At 41.1% G+C, this 22,257-nt stretch overlaps 1 protein-coding gene across 1 annotated transcript in view; it reads right to left on the bottom strand.

Moving 5' to 3' along the window:
- The window catches only part of LOC139155886 (protein crumbs homolog 1-like), a 43,762-nt gene that overhangs the window by 3,863 nt on the left and 17,642 nt on the right, over positions 1 to 22,257 (bottom strand). Inside the window, exons 3-6 of the mRNA XM_070731233.1 lie at positions 11,507 to 12,057; positions 7,059 to 7,224; positions 3,582 to 4,476; positions 206 to 334 (exon numbers count right to left, since the gene is read on the bottom strand). Of these exons, the coding sequence (XP_070587334.1) occupies positions 206 to 334; positions 3,582 to 4,476; positions 7,059 to 7,224; positions 11,507 to 12,057 (1,741 nt within the window). The remainder of the gene's footprint in view (positions 1 to 205; positions 335 to 3,581; positions 4,477 to 7,058; positions 7,225 to 11,506; positions 12,058 to 22,257) is intronic.

The following is a 22,257-nucleotide window of genomic DNA, read 5'->3' as shown; positions in this document are numbered from 1 at the left end:
GTGTGTCTGCAATTTGTACCCTTGAATTTTCGGGAGGCTCCTATCAGAGAGCCCGGCAGAACAGTAATAAACACACCTAATATTTCTACTAAGCCCAGTGTTTGTTGAATTAGACTGTAATAACAACAGTTTATTCATGTGCAGTTGCATGAAAAAAATATACATTCATTCGCAAATCAGATATGACACATCCAAAAAGTCTTACTGTAACCCTGCAAAGCCTGGGAGGCACATGCACTCTAAGCGTCCTTCGAACTCAGTGCAGTTGCTATAATTGTAACAGGTGATATTTCTATTCTCATTCCCACACAGTGTTGAAGGCTTTCGTATGTGCCTATAGTGGAGGGGGAAAAAACAAGTCTGTAATAATATCCCAATATTCTTTCCAGGCATGTCTATTTTTAATATCTTAAAACCCTGATATGAAATCTACTGAGTCTTCTCTTGGATTCATATAAGACTAAATATAGGTGATTACTTCCAAGAAATCAGATAACAAATATAGGAGACTGCTTGGGCTGTCTTTTTCTAGAATGGGAGATGGAATGAGATAACTGGCCACAGACAACTTGTTGCGGCCAACTCTGCACAGCTAACTCATCATGACCAACTTTCTGCGGTATAACTCGCTGTGGGACAATTTAACAATTTTATTGAATTAATTAAAGTAAATAAAAATACTTTAATTTTTGCTGTTCACATTTAATTCTGTGCCTCCTTTTGCATCCTTTCTTCAACGATTCTATTCCACTAATTTTATTGATATTGGTGTAACTCTAATGTAATTGGCTGTGAGTTGGCCATGGAGACTTGGCTATGGGGAATTGTCATAGACCAGTGGGAAAGGTGAGTTGGAAGGACTAACCCAAATAAAGGGAGTGGCTATTTTTAGGAAGTGTCTCACTGAAATTAATGTAAATTCTTTTTAGTCTTTCATGGAAGACTCAAAAAAAAATTGGATTGCTTAAAATGAAGAGTAGAGAGGTGCAGGGCTTTTTGGCGGGGTGGGGGCTAACAACGGTTTATCACTACATTCTTCAAAAGCTAGTCCAATTTTCCAGTCTAATCTACAGCTCTTGAATTCTTTAATGGTCTCTCATTTAATAACTAACTAAGTCTGTGAAGAGCATGTTTTAAAATCTCTTTCAATCTTCCGTGGATTCCAAAATGCTAATTTTCCCTATTGTTTCTGCTGCATAACCTAAAGACTGTACTTCCAAAGTCCCACACTTCCCAAAAACTGTTGGATTATAAACTGCTTGCATATATACTCTCACAAGAGGAGGAAAAATTCTGTCAGGAAGAATTCCAACCCCCATCACCCATTTTTTCCTGTTATATTTGTTTAAGACTATTCTTTTGATACTGTATTGAATGGTTATCTGCCAAGACAGATTATTTATTTATTTTATTTAAGAAAATTTATATGACCACCCAACTCACTCTCAGGATCAAGGATATCTGCCCAAAATGAGGATATTGATTTAAAAAAAGGGAGGCACAAAATAATTTGTATCAATTACACAAACCCCAATAGCATACAAAGCCTAAGTGAACAAAGAAAATGAAACAAAACAGATCAGAATTACTGTATAGTTTTGGAAAGGTTTTAAATACTGTAACTGTTTGCATTTTAGATAACACATTAAAAGTTTCAATAGGTGTTCAAGCAATTCACGCATAGGCTGCCGATCAGTTTCCGGTCACAATTCGAAGTGTTGGTTATGACCTTTAAAGCCCTGCATGGCATTGGACCAGAGTACCTCCGGAACTGCCTGCTACCGCACGAATCCCAGCGACCGATAAGGTCCCACCGAGTTGGCCTTCTCCGGGTCCCGTCGACCAAACAATGTCATTTGGCGGGCCCCAGGAAAAGAGCCTGCTCTGTGGCAGCCCCGGCACTCTGGAATCAACTCCCCCCGGAGATTAGAACTGCCCCCACACTCCTTGTCTTTCGTAAATTACTCAAGACCCATCTATACCTCCAGGCATGGGGGAGTTGAGACACCTTTCCCCCAGGCTTTTTTTATATATTTATGTTTGGGTATGTATATGTTGTTTGCTTTTTAAAATATGATAGTGTTTTATGTGCTTTTTAATATTAGATTTGTTTTCGCTGGAATATTGTTTTTATTATTGCTGTGAGCCGCCCCGAGTCTTCGGAGAGGGGCGGCATACAAATCTAATAAATTGAATTGAATTGAATTGTTCGTTTGCCGATGAAGAACCATTTGAGGGTGGGGGCTATTTTGAGTTCTGAATGTGGTGACTTTTGAGTTCTCAATGTGGTGACTTATTTCTTTTCTCCTCTCCCCATATTTGGCTCTTTCTCCATGCTATATTGCCACCATGAACTGTAATTATTATGGGTAAGTGAAATTTAGGATTTACTCATGTTTTTATATATTAAAACTCTTCACCACACCTTTTTTTCTTTCAGTAAGTACTGACTCTTGGCAACTGCCTGGACAGATCCCTGCATTTTTCTTGGCAAGATTTCAGATGTTATTTGCTATTGCCTCCTTCCTAGGACTGAGAGGTACTGACCCCAAATTACCAAGCTGGCTATGTACCTTATTTTATTTATTTATTTATTTATTTATTGGATTTGTATGCCGCCCCTCTCCAGAGACTCGGGGCGGCTAACAGCAATAATAAGACAGTGTACAATAATAATCCAATACTAAAAACGATTAAAAACCCATTAATATAAAAACCAAACATACATACAGACATACCATGCATAAAATTATAAAGGCCTAGGGGGAAAGAGTATCTCAATTCCCCCATGCCTGGCGGCAGAGGTGGGTTTTAAGTAGCTTACGAAAGGCAAGGAGGGTGGGGACAATTCTAATTTCTGGGGGGAGTTGGTTCCAGAGGGCCGAGGCCATCACAGAGAAGGCTCTTCCCCTAGGTCCCGCCAAGCGGCATTGTTTAGTTGACGGGACCCAGAGAAGACCCACTCTGTGGGACCTAACTGGTCGCTGGGATTCGTGCAGCAGAAGGCGGTCCCTGAGATAATCTGGTCCGGTGCCATGAAGGGCTTTATAGGTCATAACCAACACTTTGAATTGTGACCGGAAACTGATCGGCAACCAATGCAGTAGTCGAGCCTCGAGGTGATGAGGGCATGAGTGACTGTGAGCAGTGACTCCCAGTCCAAATAGGGTCGCAACTGGTGCACCAGGCGAACCTGGGCGAATGCCCCCCTCGCCACAGCTGAAAGGTGTTTCTCTAATGTGAGCTGTGGATCGAGGAGGACGTCCAAGTTGCGAACCCTCTCTGAGGGAGTCAATGATTCTCCCCCCAGGGTAATGGATGGACAGATGGAATTGTCCTTGGGAGGCAAGACCCACAGCCACTCCGTCTTGTCTGGGTTGAGTTTGAGTTTGTTGACACCCATCCAGGCCCCAACAGCCTCCAGGTACCGGCACATCACTTCTACTGCTTCGTTGATTGGACCTTAAGATGAGACTAGAACAATTTCCCAGTTCTTGACCTTGTGCCTTAACCACTACATAAAACTGGATTCTAACTACTTGTAGTGGATGACTATCTTTATCAAAGCTTTGTTACCATACCTGCAATATCTTCCAGTGAAATTCCCAGTGCAGAGGCATGAATAACCATTAATTCCATCTACACATGTGGCGCCATTTCCACAGAGATGTCCAAAACAGTCATCTATGTCTTCTTCACACCTTGTTCCTCTATATCCAGCATCGCATACACACTTGTAAGCTGAAATCCCATCACTGCAATTTCCATGGAGACAAGGGTTTGAGGAGCATTCATCAACACTGAGTTCACATTGAGATCCAGTCCATCCCTTGGCACATGTGCAGCGAAAATAGCTGTAAAAATCTTCACACAGCCCACCATTCAAGCAAGGATTTGAGCGGCAGGCATCCCGCTTAAGGCAACCGGTGACAACAGAATTGGCAGAGATCTTAAGAAACTGCTCTTCCTGTGGTTTTTTAATACTGTCAAAGTACGAGAGATGAATTCCACCAATCTCCACAGTGCTCATGCACCCTCTCAGTCCATCTTTTTTATCAAAAGCTTTGTCAGCCAAATAGATATCTGTTCCTTCTCTTAGGAAGTTAAGGTTTCCAGTGGCAACAGTACTTGTAGCATGGTCTCTCTCATCATTTATGTCAATACGCCATCTTGATGACTGAGACAAGGGCTCTGTCATAGAGTAGGTGACCTCATGCCACTTCCCATCATTCACTGATAGGGAACTAGCCAGAGTCAATGTGAAAACACTATTACCACTTTGCAGCTGAAATAACAATGTGGTATCCTGAATACTGACAGAGAAGAACTCTGGCTCCTTCTCGGCATAAAGAAGTATCACATCTGGGTCTCGAGTCCGAAAACCAAAGGTTATATTAGTGAGATCTCTCCTGATCTTCCCATTGCTTCTATAAAAGATGGCACTGCTTCTGCCATTAAAAATGGCATTGGAGATACCTGAGCAGAGATGAGAAGAGTTAATTTACTGCATAAGGCTAGTGCTATCATCTCTATATATTCATGGGGGAATCCATTGTGGTTGCCACCTGGCATGAATCCAAAAGTGCCTAGCAATAAAAAAAAAGCATACTTATGTGAATCTTAAGAGTTAGAGAATTGCTTATTTTCTCCCTATTATCTAAATCATTGATAGCCCATACTTATTATTTACTTAATTGTCCTGACCTTGTATTGATTATGGAGCTGAAAAATTTGTTAAAACTTTAAGAAACCTGCAACTAATTAGCATGAAAATGTACATCTGAAATAATTTGCCAGAAGAAGAAGACATTTGAGGTCAGTTTAAAGGTTTAACCTTATCTCACTGTATCCTCAAATAGAAGGTCAGTGATACTGAATTAGCACGGTGCTGTTTTTAGAACTGTCTTAGCTCCAGCTAAAGGATCTGGGGTGCAAAACTGTAGATAATTACAACATCACAACAAAGAATTAGATTTTTCTGGATTACTTTGCTACCATATAAATGTTCATCTAGTTTTACCAGTCACTCTCTCCATCTTTACTCCTTCTTTAAAATATAGAGCACACATAAAGTAGATAGATATGCCTCTACTACCAGGTCATATCAGATTTATAGCAATCAGAAATTCTCTATTGTTATGTTTGTTTACCTTTTCCTGCTTCCTATCTTACCATGCAAATATTCATTTCTATACATTATGCAAAGCTACTGACTCCCTGCAATTTTCTTCTTATTGTGTCACTGCAGAATGCAATTCACCATCATTTTAAATGCATACTGGAGCTCCTATTGTTTTTAAGGATTTACTATGACTTTTAGAATTATGGAATGGTCAAACAAGTGGCAACTTCAAATCTTAATTAATAAATGCTCAGTCTTTACACATTGGCAAAAAACAAACAAAACACAAAATACAAACTAGATGATCACAACCTTGTTGATGAACCTGTCAGTAAAGGATCTTGGAGTACTCATCATTAATGATTTACGTGCCAGAGCCCACTGTAACAGCATTGCTAAGAAGGCATTAAGAGTGGTTATCCTAATCTTGCGTAGCTTCTTCTCTGGTAATACTGTACTTCTAACCAGAGCATATAAAACATTTGCTAGACCACAGGTAGGCAAAGGTGGCACTTCTATGACATGTGGACTTCAACTCCCAGAATTCCTGAGCTAGCATGATTAGCTTGGGAATTCTGGGAGTTGAAGTCACAAGTCATAGAAGAGCCAACTTTGCCTACCCCTGTGCTAGACCAACACTCAAATACATACATCTGTCTGGAACCCACACTACATATTGGACATTATTACAATTGAGAAAGTCCAGAGATATTTCATGAGATGACTGCTACACTCCTCCATTCGCAAAAGAATAGCTTATGCCTAGAAAATTTAGAACTATGTCACCTTCGATCTGACCTAAGTGTAGCACATAAAATTATTTGCTACAATGTCCTACCTGTCAATTACTACTTCAGCTTCAACCACAACAATACATGAGCTTGCAATAGATACAAACTTAATGTAAACCACTCTAAACGTGATTGCACAACATTTGACAGTGATCAATGCCTGGAATACATTAACTGACTCTGTAGCTTCTTCCCCAAACCCCCGTAACTTTAACCTTAAACTGTCTACCATTGACCTCACCCCATTCCTAAGAAGTCTGTAAGGGGTGTGCATAAGGATGTACATAAACGCAGCAATGTGCCTACTGTCCTTGTCCTAAAGTTCCTATGTACAGTATTCATAAAATTCCCATGTATTCTTATATATTCATATTAATGTTTATACTTTGTAACCTTACACATGCTTGACTAAGTAAGTAAGTAAGTAAGTAAGTAAGTAAGTAAGTAAGTAAGTAAGTAAGTAAGTAAGTAGTGGCAAAATTTGACACAGAAATTTTCATTAAAGCCACTCACATAAGTTCCCCTGTGTGTTAAAAGCAAAAACAAAACCATCAGTTGAGGCACTCTGGCTGATCAGCCCCATTTCTTCAGGTGAATTGTAAAATATCTCTGGAGTCATGATGCTTAACCCAGGGCCATAGGTAGTCACTCCTATTAAAACCCTCTATTCTGAGCCTTTTGCATTTTTGGATTTTGGGGCAAAATGAATGGTACAATCTTAAGGGACCTGCCTCCTAAACTGGACTCAACTGTGCTCAGTTTTGGAATGTACGATCCTCAGCATCCCATACAAAGCCTTTTGCTGTGCATTGGCTGATCTATGTTTACCTATTTTGTAGTCTTCTGTTTTTTAATTATTGATCATGCTGAGCTCAGTTGAAATCTTTGTATGCTAGTAATGTCAATAATTAGGAAACTAGAATAACAGAATAGCATAGTGGGAAGGAACCTTGGAGGTCTTCTATTCCAACCCACTGCTATAACAGGAAACCCTGTAACATTTCATATACATGGTAAGCCAAACATAGCAAAAGAAGCAGATAACCCATTTACCCTGAAAGGATGGCGGGGGAGTGGGGTGGGGGAGTTGTTGCTCTGTTACCTTAAAAGGGAATACAAATAATGGAGAAAGCTCAAATACTTGCATTCAAATCCTTGATGCACCAGCAGGCATTGGGCTTCAGGAGGGCAAGGACTGAGGTCACACCATTTCACTTCTTCGCAAGCTTTCCCAGCCATATTTGGTGGACAAGTACAAGTGAAGTCATCCCATATTGAGTAGCAAACACCACCGTTGTGGCATGGAGCAGACTAAAAAGGAAAAAAAATGGAGGTGAAAGGTGAGCAAAGTTTTCAATTTTTCCAATCAATTGAAAAGATCACCGGGGGTGGGGGGTGGGGGCAGAGAAGCTGCCTGTCTCTTGGCAGGGTGGCGCAGTGGTTAGAGTGTAGCACTGCAGGCTACTTCAGCTAACTGCTAGCTGTAGTTCAGCAGTTCAAATCTCACCACCGGCTCAAGGTGACTCAGCCTTCCATCCTTCCGAGGTGGGTAAAATGAGGACCCATATTGTTGGGGTATATATAGAGTGCTGGGGTCTATATAGAGTGCTGGTGAGACCACATTTGGAATATTGTGTTCAGTTCTGGAGACCTCACCTACAAAAAGATATTTACAAAATTGAATGGGTCCAAAGACGGGCTACAAGAATGGTGGAAAGTCTTAAGCATAAAACGTATCAGGAAAGACTTAATGAACTCAATCTGTATAGTCTGGAGGACAGAAGGAAAAGGGGGGACATGATCAAAACATTTAAATATGTTAAAGGGTTAAATAAGGTCCAGGAGGGGAGTGTTTTTAATAAGAAAGTGAACACACGAACAAGGGGACACAATCTAAAGTTAGTTGGGGGAAAGATCAAAAGCAACATGAGAAAATATTATTTTACTGAAAGAGTAGTAGATCCTTGGAACAAACTTCCAGCAGACGTGGTAGATAAATCCACAGTAACTGAATTTAAACATGCCTGGGATAAACATATATCCATCCTAAGATAAAATACAGAAAATAGTATAAGGGCAGACTAGATGGACCATGAGGTCTTTTTCTGCCGTCAGACTTCTATGTTTCTATGGGGGCAATATGTTGATTCTGTAAATCACTTAGAGAGGGCTGTAGAAGCACTATGAGGTGTCACATAAGTCTAAATGCTATTGCTATTCCACTAGTGGCAGTTAGCCTTGTTTTATTTTTATATATATATTAATAAGGGCTGCATCAGATCTGCTCTTCCAGATGTTAAGTAACTTTACCATCAGGGTGGCCAATGGACTAAAGGAAATTTTCCATCCAACATTTTGAAGGCCATTAATTTATTTTATACAAAGTTTAGACTGGAGCTGGCAGTCACACTGCTCTATTTATCAGTTTTTGCTAAACAAGCAAACCCAATAAAAAGTGATGGCTTAAATCCATTGGCAAAATACTTGCTTCAAATGTCAAAAGAATTCTCAATTAATTTCCTGACCTGACCAGTATCTTAGGGAGCAGGGTTAGTGAAGACCTCTGATTTCACTCTCAACTGGGAAATAGACAGGAAGCAAGAAATCTGAGATCAAGTCTTTCAACTTCTCTGCCTTTTCAAACAGCCATTGGGGGTCGGGGAGGGTTCCAGTTTTTATGAGAATAGCGGTACTGTGAGGGAGAAAGTTCAATCTTCTGTGCTACTTTCTCTAGATCTAAATTAGATCCTAAGGTTGCTAGGAGACCCACTTGGGAGTTGTTGTTGGGAACATAAGTAACATTTTTGAGCCTAAATTTCTTTTTCTGTTCTGGGCTAATAACTTCAAGAGAGGGAGAATTGATTAGACTCAAAAAGAGAATGGAGGGAGGAAAATAAATATTAAGCTTTCTCTTGCTACTTCCTACAACACAAGGGTCTCCATCCCTGCGAATGATTTTATTGTTATTATTATTCTTTTCAAATAAGAATCCTATGTCAATACAGATAATACTGCTAGGTGTAATAACAGTTTTGCCTGTTATAAAGGAATTCTATTGTATAGAAAACAGCCAATTTCTTTTTTTCCCTAATTGTAGAAATCCTCCTTCTTTGGGAATTTTGTTTATCTTTGAACTGTGGACAAATTGAAGAGAAGGCAAACAAAAAACTAGTAAAACAAAAGCAAGTTGTCTGAATACTTGTAATTTTAAAGCCTTGCTTTTATTTATTTTTTTCCTGTACTTTTATACCATTTTATTAACTTCCTTGTGCATTCAGCTGTACAGAAAAACAAGTTTCAATTGAATGCATGCTTGAATACCCGGATGCATAATTCAGTGGATATAAAGGTTGGAGGAAAACAAGGAGTTCAGATGAAGGGAGAAATAACTTTGGACTTCTCAAGTAAGAGGAACTGTCAGGCTATAAAGTTGTGAAGAATGAATGAAAAGTAGATCCTGTCTACTTTTTTTTTTTTAAAAAAAATATTTTTATTGCTTTTGTTTTGAGCTGGCTTCTGTTAATGGTTCTGACATCAAGGAGCACATGTATGTAAGCCCTCATAAAACCATAATTACAAATAGCACGCTTGTCAAAGGACTCCATTAATGCATTCAGGACATTCCCAGACCTACTGTTTCTCTCCTAATTTGAAGCAATCGAGAATTGTAGCTACTTCTGCAGGTCTAGAAGTACTAAGAACCCACTAGAAACACTAGAAAGCGATCTGTGCTCAACTTCCATCTGAATACTGGAAAAGCAAAATTTAATCAGTCTCCCAATTCCCTAAACTCTTGCAGGTCCCAGAGCAACAGGAATCCTTTCCTCCACTGCATATAGACATAAAATAATTTGCCAGCTCTTTTATAAAATCAATGTATTCAGGCTCCATTTGTCTGATTTCCACAAAAAAGAAAAAGAAACAAAATCTTAATAGTTACTGTTAAGGGACCTGAATGCCATTCCTGTTGCATTAAAATGCTTCTTTAAAGTTGTGAAGAGAAATAATAGTTTGTCAGCACTTTTTTTGTAACCATATGCTTTCCCCTATAGTATTAACTATGGTTGCATCTTGCTCTTGAGCCTGGAATGGTAGGAGAAGCAAAAATGTCTATAAATAGGGACCAGAACTGTGTCTGTGTTTTTGCAAATCTGTTAGACTGAAGTCTCCTCAGCTTCTCAATTCATGATGGAAAGTGGGGGGGGGGGACACAAATAATGAGAAAGCACAAAGTATTGGTGAGCACTAGCCATTACATTTGAAAGCAGCAGAAATCATGTAATAGAGAAAGAGAGAAAGAGAGTGGCCTAGACAAGGGTTAGGCATGCTGTGAGTTTAGTTGTCATTCCTCTCAAAGACTTCAAATGGCAAGAAGTGAGAACGAATAAGGAATGTCATATTTTCCTTAAAAAAATGTAGTGGTGTAATTTAAAAGTTGAAAGCAGGGCAAGCTCTTGAGAAAATCAGGCAAGCTTATAAGGAAATCATTAAAATGCCCCTAAATGTTTAAGATTTAAATGAATAGCGGCTTAATGTAAAACATACATGGTATAAACATAATATATTCCATAAGCCTATACATTCCCTTGCATATAATTCATAGATAATAGGTTTTTGTTTTTTTTAAAGAATGCCATGTTTTATAAAGTGTTAAAAGTTGTGAGTTTTTTTGATACATCTAATCCATTTTTGGCTACTTTTACCTTTCTTCAGCAATACAACATTCACTTCTTGTTTAACATTTTATGAATCTTGATGCCAGGTCTTAAATGCCTGTAACATGCCCCATGATTAGCTTGTTCTGTAAAGAGTGGTTTTAAAGTAATTATGAGAATATTTTGGTTTGGGGACTACAGTAAGTTCAAGTTGCTCTTAATGAATAGCAGCTTTGCTTACTGGTTGTCATTACTGAGAGATTTAAGAGCTGCCCTTCTAGGCTATAGATGTTTTGTGGTATCATTGGCCACAAACTGCAAAGCAGTTTGGCCAAATCTGATCTTACCCACTTCTTTCACAAAAGGCTTTTAGATATTCCTAATATTCTTGTCACATACTGCCCAAATCCCAGCGGCCGATAGGGTCCCACAGAGTTGGCCTTCTCCGGGTCCCGTCGACCAAACAATGTCGTTTGGTTGGCCCCAGGGGAAGAGCCTTCTTTGTGGCGGCCCCAGCCCTCTGGAATCAACTCCCCCCAGAGATTAGAATGGCCCCCACCCTCCTTGTCTTTCGTAAATTACTCAAGACCCACCTTTATCGCCAGGCATGGGGGAACTGAGATATCGTCCCCCAGGCTTTTATATTTTATGTTTGGTATGTATGTGTTGTATGGTTTTTAAATCGTTGGGATTTTAGATATGTTTTATTTTAATATTAGATTTGTCTCACTGTTATATTGTTTTTGTATTACTGTTGTGAGCCGCCCCGAGTCTTCGGAGAGGGGCGGCATACAAATCTAATAAATAATAATTAATAATAATAATAATAATAATAATAATAATAATAATAATAATAATATTGCTTAGGAACCCTACCAGGTCAAAGGGAAACTCTTTTTAATCATGGGAAGAGCACCTGAAAAAAACCAGATTCTTACCTCACAGAGGTCATCTCCAATACATCCTGCAACTACATTGATCAGGGTACTCTTGCTGTTGACAGAATTCAGCGAAGCCGTAACCGGGTAAAATTCAAGTGGGTGATTGCTGAGTCTTAAATCTTGAACACAGCCTTTGAAAAAGCCACCATTTAGAAAGGTTTCTTGTTTGTCTGGTAATCCACCTATGTAGAGAATATCCCTTGTGTGTATTTTTTTTAAGGGTGGAGGAATAGAGACCAACTTTTTTGATGATTGGAACAAGTCCACCGTGTTTGGCCCCATTTTTAAAGAAATGAAATAGAAATTTCCATCGTTCATAATCTGCGTACTTAAGATTTTGTTGGAGTGCGGACCTGACATTGCAAGTTTTCCATCTTCTAGCCAGACCTTGAGAAATAGAGATGCGTTTCTTTTTAGACCAAATAAGAAGCCAAAAGGTTGGCGTGTTCGCACAAACATTGATATTGTGGCATTTTCATGACTTTCTTCTAGGGAAAAAGCAGCATATCCAGTGGTTTCCTTATGACCAAATCTTGCTGGAATGTATTCTTGCTTTCACATGAGAAAAAGAGAGACAGTAATGATTTCTTTAATATAAAAATGCTCTCTGGGTATTAAAATATCATAGATCAGCAATGCCTACCACTTAATTTAAACTAAATGTTTGACACCAATTATACTTTTAATGGTAAAATAAAAAATGAGCTTCTGGACTGATTTTAGCCTTGTGATTTGTTGAAATGGTTTGAGTGTAGAGAGGCAAAATTTGATTTAAAATACAGTGGTACCTCATCTTACGAACGCCTCTTCTAACGAACTTTTCAAGATACGAACCCGGTGTTTAAGATTTTTTTGCCTCTTCTTCTGAACTATTTTCACCTTAAGAACCCAAGCCGCTGCTGCTGGGATGAAGGGGTTTCTTTCCCCCCCTTTTTTGAAGAAAGAAAAGGGAGGGGTGGCTTGGAGGGGAAAGACTGCATTTTAAAAACTAGGAGAACAGCATGCTTGCAGGCACTGAAAGAGTGTCTTTTGAAGAAAGAAAAGGGAGGGGCACCCCCCCCCCTTGCCTTTCTTCCTTCCCACTCACCCTTTAGCCCAGCCTTGCTTCTTCCATCCGCCCCCTTTAGCTGCTCCTCCCTGCCCTCTGTTCGCCTCCCTTCTAAAGTTTGGGATTTTCCTGAAGGATTTGCAGCATTATTTGCTTTTACATTGATTCCTATGGGAAACATTGTTTCATCTTACGAACTTTTCACCTTACAAACCTCCTCCTGGAACCAATTAAGTTCCTATCATGAAGTACCACTGTATAATGTTTCTTGAGACAACCTGTATTACATAAACCTGGCCATGTGGAGCCAACTTTTCAAAGCAAGGATACAATTGGGAGGAAAAGAGGACAGGATGGAATGATTAGAGTCTGGCTGAATCTGGGGTTTACTCTTTTTTTTAATACTCCAAAGTTATGTTTCTAATGAATTCACATTTCTAATCATTTATCAATAAAATCAATTTGATTAGTTAACAAGTTCTTCTGAACAGCATATCAGCAAGAGTTATTCTACTGATATATGTTATATGCTATAATGCATGAAAATAAGGCAATGGAAAATCAGATTGGGATTGAGAGAGACAAAATGGATTAGATGAAATGCCTGAGTGACAATTGGAATACTGAACAGTCACTGGGTAATTTTCACTGATAAGTGCTGCTAAAATTTCTTCATGATTTAGCACTCCTGGTACTTATCAGATACATTTCCATCCAGCTTGTAATGTTCATTACTATTGGCTAGTTTCAGACTTCCTAGTTTGGTAAAATCTGGTCAATGATAAAAAAAGGTCAATGATATGGACTGGCAAGTACATCAAATTATTTCAAAACCAATTTTACTATAACTTCTTTATCTCTAAATCACCAAGATACTTTGGAACAATTACAGTTCCAATATATTGTAGAGTATTTGATGCATTGTATATACAGTAGAACCCCGACTTACGAGACTAATTGGTTCCGGAAGGAGGCTCGTAAGTCAGAACGCTCGTATGACGAAACATTGTTTCCCATAGGAAACAATGTAAAGTCAATTCATCCGTGCAACAACAAAAAAAAACCGCTGCCGCCGAACGCGGAAGTTAGCGTTCAGAGACAGCTGCGAAGCGGTGCGCGTGTTTTAAAATGTCAGAGCCAGCCTGGGGGGCTCAGGGGGAAGCCCCCGAGCCCCCCAGGCCGGCTCTGACGTTTTAAAACACGCGCGCTGCTTCGCAGCTCTCTGCTGAATCCGGAACGCTAACTTCCACGTTCGGATTCAGCAGACAGCTGCGAAGCGGCGCGCGTGTTTTAAAACGTCAGAGCCGGCCTGGGGGGCTCGGGGGCTTCCCCCCGAGCCCCCCAGGCCGGCTCTGACGTTTTAAAACACGCGCGCCACTTCGCAGCTGTCTTCTGAAGCCGGAACGCTAACTTCTGTGTTCGGTTTCAGAAGACAGCTGCAAAGCGGTGCGCGTGTTTTAAAATGTCAGAGCCGGCCTGGGGGGCTCGGGGGGAAGCCCCCGAGCCCCCCAGGCCGGCTCTGACGTTTTAAAACACGCGCGCTGCTTTGCAGCTCTCTGCTGAATCCGGAACGCTAACTTCCGCGTTCGGATTCAGCAGACAGCTGCGAAGCGGTGCGCGTGTTTTAAAACGTCAGAGCCGGCCTGGGGGGCTCGGGGGCTTCCCCCCGAGCCCCCCAGGCCGGCTGCCACGTTTTAAAACACGCGCGCTGCTTCGCAGCTGTCTGCTGAATCCGAACGCGGAAGTTAGCGTTCCGGATTCAGCAGAGAGCTGCGAAGCAGCGCGCGTGTTTTAAAACGTCAGAGCCGGCCTGGGGGGCTCGGGGGCTTCCCCCCGAGCCCCCCAGGCCGGCTCTGACGTTTTAAAACACGCGCACCGCTTTGCAGCTGTCTGCTGAATCCGAACGCGGAAGTTAGCGTTCCGGATTCAGCAGAGAGCTGCGAAGCAGCGTGCGTGTTTTAAAATGTCACAGCCGGCCTGGGGGGCTCGGGGGCTTCCCCCCGAGCCCCCCAGGCCGGCTGCCATGTTTTAAAACGCGCGCTGCTTCGCAGCTGTCTGCTGAATCCGAACGCGGAAGTTAGCGTTCCGGATTCAGCAGAGAGCTGCGAAGCAGCGCGCGTGTTTTAAAACGTCAGAGCCGGCCTGGGGGGCTCGGGGGCTTCCCCCCGAGCCCCCCAGGCCGGCTCTGACGTTTTAAAACACGCACACCGCTTTGCAGCTGTCTGCTGAATCCGAACGCGGAAGTTAGCGTTCCGGATTCAGCAGAGAGCTGCGAAGCAGCGTGCGTGTTTTAAAATGTCACAGCCGGCCTGGGGGGCTCGGGGGCTTCCCCCCGAGCCCCCCAGGCCGGCTGCCACGTTTTAAAACGCGCGCTGCTTCGCAGCTGTCTGCTGAATCCGAACGCGGAAGTTAGCGTTCCGGATTCAGCAGAGAGCCGCGAAGCGGCGCGCGTGTTTTAAAAGGTTGCAGCCGGCCTGGGGGGCTTGCCAGCACCCCCGAGCCCCGCAGGCCGGCTGCAACCTTTTAAAACACGCGGGATACGAGCGCCAAGGAGCTGTCTCCTGAAGCCGAAAGCGGAAGTTAGTGTTCAGCTTCAGGAGACAGCTCCTTGGCGCTCGTATCCCGAATGTGAGCTCGGGAGGCGAACAAAAATGTCGCTCCCCTCCCAGCTCTTATCTCGAGTAGCTCGTAAGTAGAGCTGCTCGTATGTCGAGGTTCCACTGTAGTAGTATTTAAAGAAGAAAACAAGATATCATATAATAAGCTTTAGTGCCTATACAACCCAGGGAATGGTGAAACAAATATTATATACTGTGTTTTCTATAAAGAACAAAACAGATCAGATCAGAGCAGAGCAGAACAGAATTACAGAGATGGAAGATGGTCATGTTCACTATTTACTGGATTTTCTAATACATGAAAGCTTGATATATTTTATGCAAATGTGAATGATATCTTTTATCAAATGTGAATGACAGTGATTACTAGGTTTCATCAAATACTACAGCAAGTAAGGTCCAACAAGATTTTTTTTTATCAGATAAGGAATAGATACTGTAAGGAATAGATAAGCACAAGAATAGACTAACTAATAACCATATTTAAAATGGGAAAAGGGGAATGCTTATGTGCATACTTATGTTTTTATAGTCCTAACCAAGGGCTGAAATCATTCAATCAGGTTGGAGATAAGGAAGTGGACGACCCTCAGTTATTGGTCCAGCTAAACATCAATCAGTTTGGCACAGTTCAAAGTAGAAAAATCAGCTTTGGTCTTCAGTTAAAATAGTTTTTGACCACTAATGAATGTAGTATCTCATTTCATTACAATTCAGTCACCTTATTTCTAGTTAGATATCTCAGTGCCAGCATTCTCCTTTGACTTTCTCAATGATCTTTCTTTGAAACCCAAAGAGGAAAAAGGGAAAATGAGGAGTGACCCAAATGGATGTTCTGTAGCTGAGTGTTCCCAAGATTAGCCTCTAAGATAAGAAGCTGGAACTTGAAATAAAATAAACACACAATTCCCCTCTATTGAGCAGTGCAATTGCTTCATATCATTTATCAGTTACAGGAGCTAGTACTCTACATGCCTGTATCCACATTTGTTTGAAGAAAGCTTCGATTAATAAATAGAGTTACCATAATAGGTATCAACCTCAGAATAGTGAGAATTTGGTTCAAGCCACAAAAGCCTGAGATCCAAGGGAGGTGCAACTATTTACCAATCCAAGTATCTCGAATCCTGTCAGAACTGATTTGCTAAGGAAAAGTAGGTCGACAGTTTCACAGTGCAGGACAGTCTTGGCCTAGAAGGACTTTTTATTTATATCTATGATTTTGTGACAGAAATAGATATTACGGAAACTCACTTAGAGTCACTCATGGCTGAATCATAGGTTCTGTTCTTCTGTTCTTGGGTCAGAATAAGCATGTGGAACTATAGGTACACTCTTTCTATTTTAACAACACAACTATAAATGGATCACTTGAAAGACCCACAAATGTTTAATTGGACCAACAATTGAGGCTAGTCTACTTCCTTCTCCCCCCCCTGCATATAACTTGGAGTTGCCATAATTCATATACAATTTTATATGACATAGGCCCTGGACCCTGTTGTGGTTCAGCCTGAGGCTGCTCAGGGACCGGCTGTGTCTCTGCTGGCTCCATGCCCGGAGGAGGATGACAGTGCAGAGGAGGGGGCTGAACAGTCGGACGGGGGAGAGGAAAATCAGGAATGGGATGAAGGAGAACAGCATGAGAGCCCTGGGGGGGGGGGGCTCTCCCCAGCCAGTAGCTTGGAGTCATTAGGTGATGACGCACAAGCTGTCATTGACATGAGACAGAGACGTTCAGAGCAACGAAAGGAGCAGTTAAAGAAATATTATCACCATTGAATTAGAAACAGCTGGGTTTGGGTGTGGTCCTCATCAGCAGGGTTTAAAAGGTAGGCAAGCCCTTGAAGCCATGTGGAGTGTTATCAGTTTGGAGTGGCGTTATCCTGTCTTGTTTCTCGGCGTCTCTGTTCCTGGCTTGTGGCCCAGCAGCTTTGGAAGATCCGTGGGAGGTGTAGGTCTGCTATCTACAGCCTTGGCTTGGCAGCAAGAATTCTGTATTGCTGCATGGACTTTTGGCCTTCGTGGATATATCTGAAGATACAGCATTTTCCTGTTTGTAAGGACATTTTCTGTTACCTGTGTTTTTCTTGAATTTTATAAAACTGCCTTTGCCTTTTACCAGTGTGTCTGCTTCTCTTTTTGGGTTGGTATTGGCTTCTGGAGTGACCCAGACAGAACAGACCCTAGGAACACTTGTCCCATTCCTTTGTAGTACTATATCATACAGAGCAAATTATCCAAAACTGTTTAAAAATGTGGTTTAGAGAAGGGAGAAGTTTAGTGACAATTGGGTTCCAACAAAAGGAAGAAATTAATGCCTGAATGAGGGTGAGTATTGTTAAAGTGTTACCCAATTTTGTCAACCATCTGCAAGAAACACACATTCACTGTATTCTCATGGGTAGCATTGCTCACAGCTACAAAATATTGAAGGCTAATTAGAACTAAGGTCTGCAACACACTCATTTTTCATAGAATAAGGAGAGTTAAGAGCATTAGACTATTTAAAATCAAAATCAATCCATAAAAGCAATGCTTCACAAACACCATTCCCAGACTTTTCTATCATGCACAGCATCAAAAAACCCCAAACAAACAGTGGGGCTGAGCTACCTGCAGGCCATTTTTTATTTATTTATGTTTGCCTGCAGCGTTTATTCTAATGAAGGAGCCTAAGACCCATGAAAACAGGAGAGCGGTCACTGTGAAAATCCTTTTTTGCAACTCTCAAAGGCTACCTAGTTATTTCAGTTCATTTCAGGAGGAGCAAGTAAATACTAGAGCTTGGAGATAAAAGTTTGCTTAAAAACCAAATGTAAAGATGTTTAGATTTGGTAACAAAAGTATGTTCTGTTTCTTACTCTATAAACCCATATACATAATTGAAATGGGTATTTTCAACTATTAAAAGTCCATGTCCATTCCACCCCCCATCCCCCGAGGTCATCTCTTTTTTCCTCTATTAAGGGAGAAGTCATTTTTCTTGCTGAAGGGTGAAAGCTTATGATACAGCTAAGCCAGCAAGCAACAGGAAGAGCCACTACCTTACAAAGAGAAGAAGCTAGGTGAAATCTTCAAAAAGATAGCCAAACACACATGCAGTTTTCAATCACTCTGTTTCAAAAGAAATGTTGAATATGATCTGAAATTTAGCATAAACCTTGGTCAGAATTAACCTCTTGAAGCCATTGTGTTTGGAGGCTGATACAAATAAAACAATGGACAGTTTGTTATGGTTTTATGATATTCGTTCATCATGTTCGAAGAGGACCTTGACATCCAATGGATTGTGGGCTGTACATGATGGTCTGCAGGTGGCTGGTAAAGCCTATGCAGGCACAAAATGTTCTGTCACACGTTGGGAAGACATGTATGGGCACCATTGTAGCAGCATTTGTATCTCTGGCTTTGCAGAGCGCTTACTTCTCTTCTGCTATAAATGTTCTTCTGGCCTAAGATGTCTGGCAGCCTTGTTGGATCAGCATATGCCATGTTGGTCGATCTTGTGCCAGAGTTTCCCAGGAGGTGGTGTCAATATCGAGTGACTTAAAGAAAGCTTTCAATGTGTCTTTGTATTACTTCCTTTGTCCTCCATGTGATCACTTTCTTTTAGACAGCTCACCATAGACGAGCTGTTTAGGGTTGTGATGGTCTGGCATCCTAGCAACATGGCCTGCCCATTGTGTCTGGGTTTCATCAGCAGAGTGGGAATTGATGGCAGACCTGCTCTGGAGAGGAGCTCAGTGTCAGGCACCTTATCCTGCCACCGGATTCTCGGAATTGTACAGAGGCAGGTCATGTGAAAGTAGTTCAATTGCCTAGCATGTCTCCTGTATACAGTCCAAGTCTCATTGGCATACAACAAGGTAGTTTGTACTACTGCTTGGTAGACTTTGAGCTTTGCAGCAAGGCTTATTCCATGTTGGTTCACACATTGGTTATTAGTCTGTCAAATGCAGAGCTTGCCTTGGTGATTTTTCAGTTGACCTCAATGTCAATTGTCACTGCACAGGAGAGGTTGCTGCCAAGGTATATAAATACCTTGCTTGTAGCTCTTATCCCTTTACTGTGATGGTGGGCTCTTGGTATTTGGCTGATGCATCACTTTGGTCTTCTCTGTGTTGATAAGGATACCAAGGTTGTTGCATGTTGCTGCAAAATTATCCACACTGGCTTGCATTTCCTGCTCTGATCCAGCATTTGGGGCACAGCCATCAGCAAAGAGAAGGTCACGTAGCACAATCTCATTTATCTTTATGACAGCCTGGAGTCTTTGCAGGTTGAACAGTTTCCCATTGGTCCTGTATCTCAGGCTAACTCCCAAGGAACTGTTCTGGAAGGCATCTGACAGCATGGCTGAAAATGTTATGCTGAACAAAGTCAGTACCAGCATGCCCCCTTGCTTGATGCCATTTGTGATGGAAAAGGCCTGGCCTTTGAAGCTTCTCCATTGTCCAACACACGAGCTATCATACCATTGTGAAATTGATGTACCATCAGGATGAATTTATCAGGGCACTCAACTTTTGATATGATGCGCCACAGGCCTTAACGATTGACAGTGTCAAAGCCTTAGTGAGATCTACAAGGGTGGTGTACAATTCACAATTCTGCTCTTGAAAATTATCTTGGAGCTGTCAGGCTGTGAAGATCATGTCCACAGTACCACACTTTTTTTTGCAGAAACTGCACTGTGCTTCAAGTAATAGATGCTGTTCCAGGTTGTCAGTCAGGTGATTTAGCAACACTCGTGCAAGGATCTTGCCTGAAATGGAAAGCAGTGATATTCCTCTATGATTATCACAGACTTGTCGATTCCCTTTCCTCTTATAGAGGTATATGATACACACATCTTTCAGTTCCTGAGGAATGGTTCCTCGATTCCAGATAGATTGGAACAGCTGAATGAGTTTGTCAACACGCACTGCACTACCATCCTTATAGATCTCTGCTGGTATCACATCAGATCCTGGGACTTTGCCACTGGACAGCTGGTTGATCGCCTGAAAGGTTTCAGTTTTTGATGGTGGAGAGTCCAAGCTGTGGTTGATATCCATCTGGGGCATTATGTCAATCACCTCATTGTTGGTGGAAGATGGGCGGTTCAATACAGATTGGAAATGCTCAGCCCAACACTGTGGAATTAGGGTCTTCTCAGTGGTGAGAGTTCCACCGGCTGTGTCCAGTAGAGGGGAGCTCCCTGAGGACTGAGGTCCATACATAGATCTGAGGGCTTAATAAATCATTTAACATCGTTACTGTCAGCAAACCTCTGAATTTCATCTGCTTTGATACTCAACCAGGAGTCCTTCCTCTTGTGAAGCTTGCTCTTTATGATCCTGCAAGTGTTGTTGAAGGCATTTTTCTTAGTTGTTGATGACGGATCATTCTGATAAGTGCGATGAAGGTGGTGCTTTTCAGCAAGTAGGGCCTTGATCTCTTAATCATTTTTGTCAAACCAGTCCTGTTGTTTTCTGTATGAGGGTCCCAGAACCTTTAGTGCAGAAGAATGCACAATGTCCTGAAAGTGTTCCCAGTCTTTCTCAGCATTTCCCTCTACAGCTCTGAAAGATGGTTGTCAAGATCTTCTGCTAGTGAAGCTGCTATGTTGGGGTTCCTCAGTTTACTGACATTGATCCATTTTATCACAGCTTTGTTTCCCTGTGGATGTTTCTTTGGCTTGATTTGAAAGCTTAATTTGGAGATGGTGAGTCTATGGCCAATTCCAACAGTCAGCACTCAGCATGGCCATGGTCACCTGTACTTCCTCCACACATTGACATAATCAATAAGATGCCAGTGTTTGGAGGGTGGGTGCATCCAGGATGTCTTTTTGCAAGTGGGCAGGTGAAAGATGATATTGGTGATGATCAGATTGTGAGCCGACCGTGTCTTAAGTAGTAATAGGCTATTGCTGTTACATTTGCCAATTCCATTTTTTCCAATGACACCATCCCAGGCAGAGTGATCAGATCCTACTCTTGCATTAAAATCGCTAAGTAGGATCAGCTTGTTGGTGTGCTTCACAGATTAAAGTAGATAATCGTTATGGTTCAAGATGTAGTGAAAAGAGTGCTCACCATTTGTTAATCGCTTGCCAACTTTTCTTGATTAAATTTGAGTCCAAATAATATTCTCTCCCACCAGATTAATATACTGAGTTGCACCAAAATCATCTTGATGTCAATTATTTCCTTCTCTTGATGCCACCTTAAAACTGGCCTTCCAACAGAACGATAATCACAGTAATGGAACACATGCCCCCCCTCCCCAGGAATTCTGTCTCCTTAGGATTAGCCCTTGGCGCCTGATATAAATGATTGAAATCCAGGAGTTTAGAAAAGATGGAAATCTGTGACCAAATCTCCCTTTCAAGCATTTTGTCCCATTTATGAAAAGTGAACTGGCAGCTCCAAATGCAGTGCTATTATTACTATTTAAAGTTGTATTTATTTTATTTACTTAAAACATTTATATAGCCACCTATCTTCCAGTCAACTCTGAGCCGCTCCCTATTAAAAATTCAAGTTTAAACAAGGTCTTCCCATAATGCTATCCAGTATTTTCGCTCTATCCAAGGAAAAACTAAATTAAGAAATGCAACATTATGATTATGGAGTTTTAGTGCCCCATGTAGTTTGAGCCCTGAAGAAAGTGGAAGCCAAAGTACTTTAATATTGTAAACAAATTTTGACTTATCTTGTTCTCTCACCGTATCTCACAGTTTTCACACACATTAGTCTAAAATTTTTAAATTTAAATTTTAAAATCAATATTTTTTATTTAAAATTTGTATTCTTCATCCTATTTTATCATTGTCATCTGGATTCTGTTGTGAAGCAATAAAATATGAGGTAAAATTGTGAAGATTTTAGATACCTGGGAATTTTAAACATACTTTCAAGAAAAATATTTTTCTTCTTTTTCTAGAAATCAGAATTCTTTTTGAACCAGATATCAAGATGATTAGGAAAGTATCCTATTAATATTGATTTTAGTGAATAAAAGAATGAGATTGTTTCCTAATTACCTTTCCCTCTGTGCTTGTGTATGTATATTCTTAAAATGTTGGATACTGT

Source organism: Erythrolamprus reginae, unplaced genomic scaffold (assembly GCF_031021105.1).
Source record: "Erythrolamprus reginae isolate rEryReg1 unplaced genomic scaffold, rEryReg1.hap1 H_8, whole genome shotgun sequence".
Taxonomy (NCBI): domain Eukaryota; kingdom Metazoa; phylum Chordata; class Lepidosauria; order Squamata; family Dipsadidae; genus Erythrolamprus; species Erythrolamprus reginae.
The sequence above is the reverse complement of the archived record's forward strand: the minus strand, read 5'-3'. Positions and strand labels throughout refer to the sequence as shown.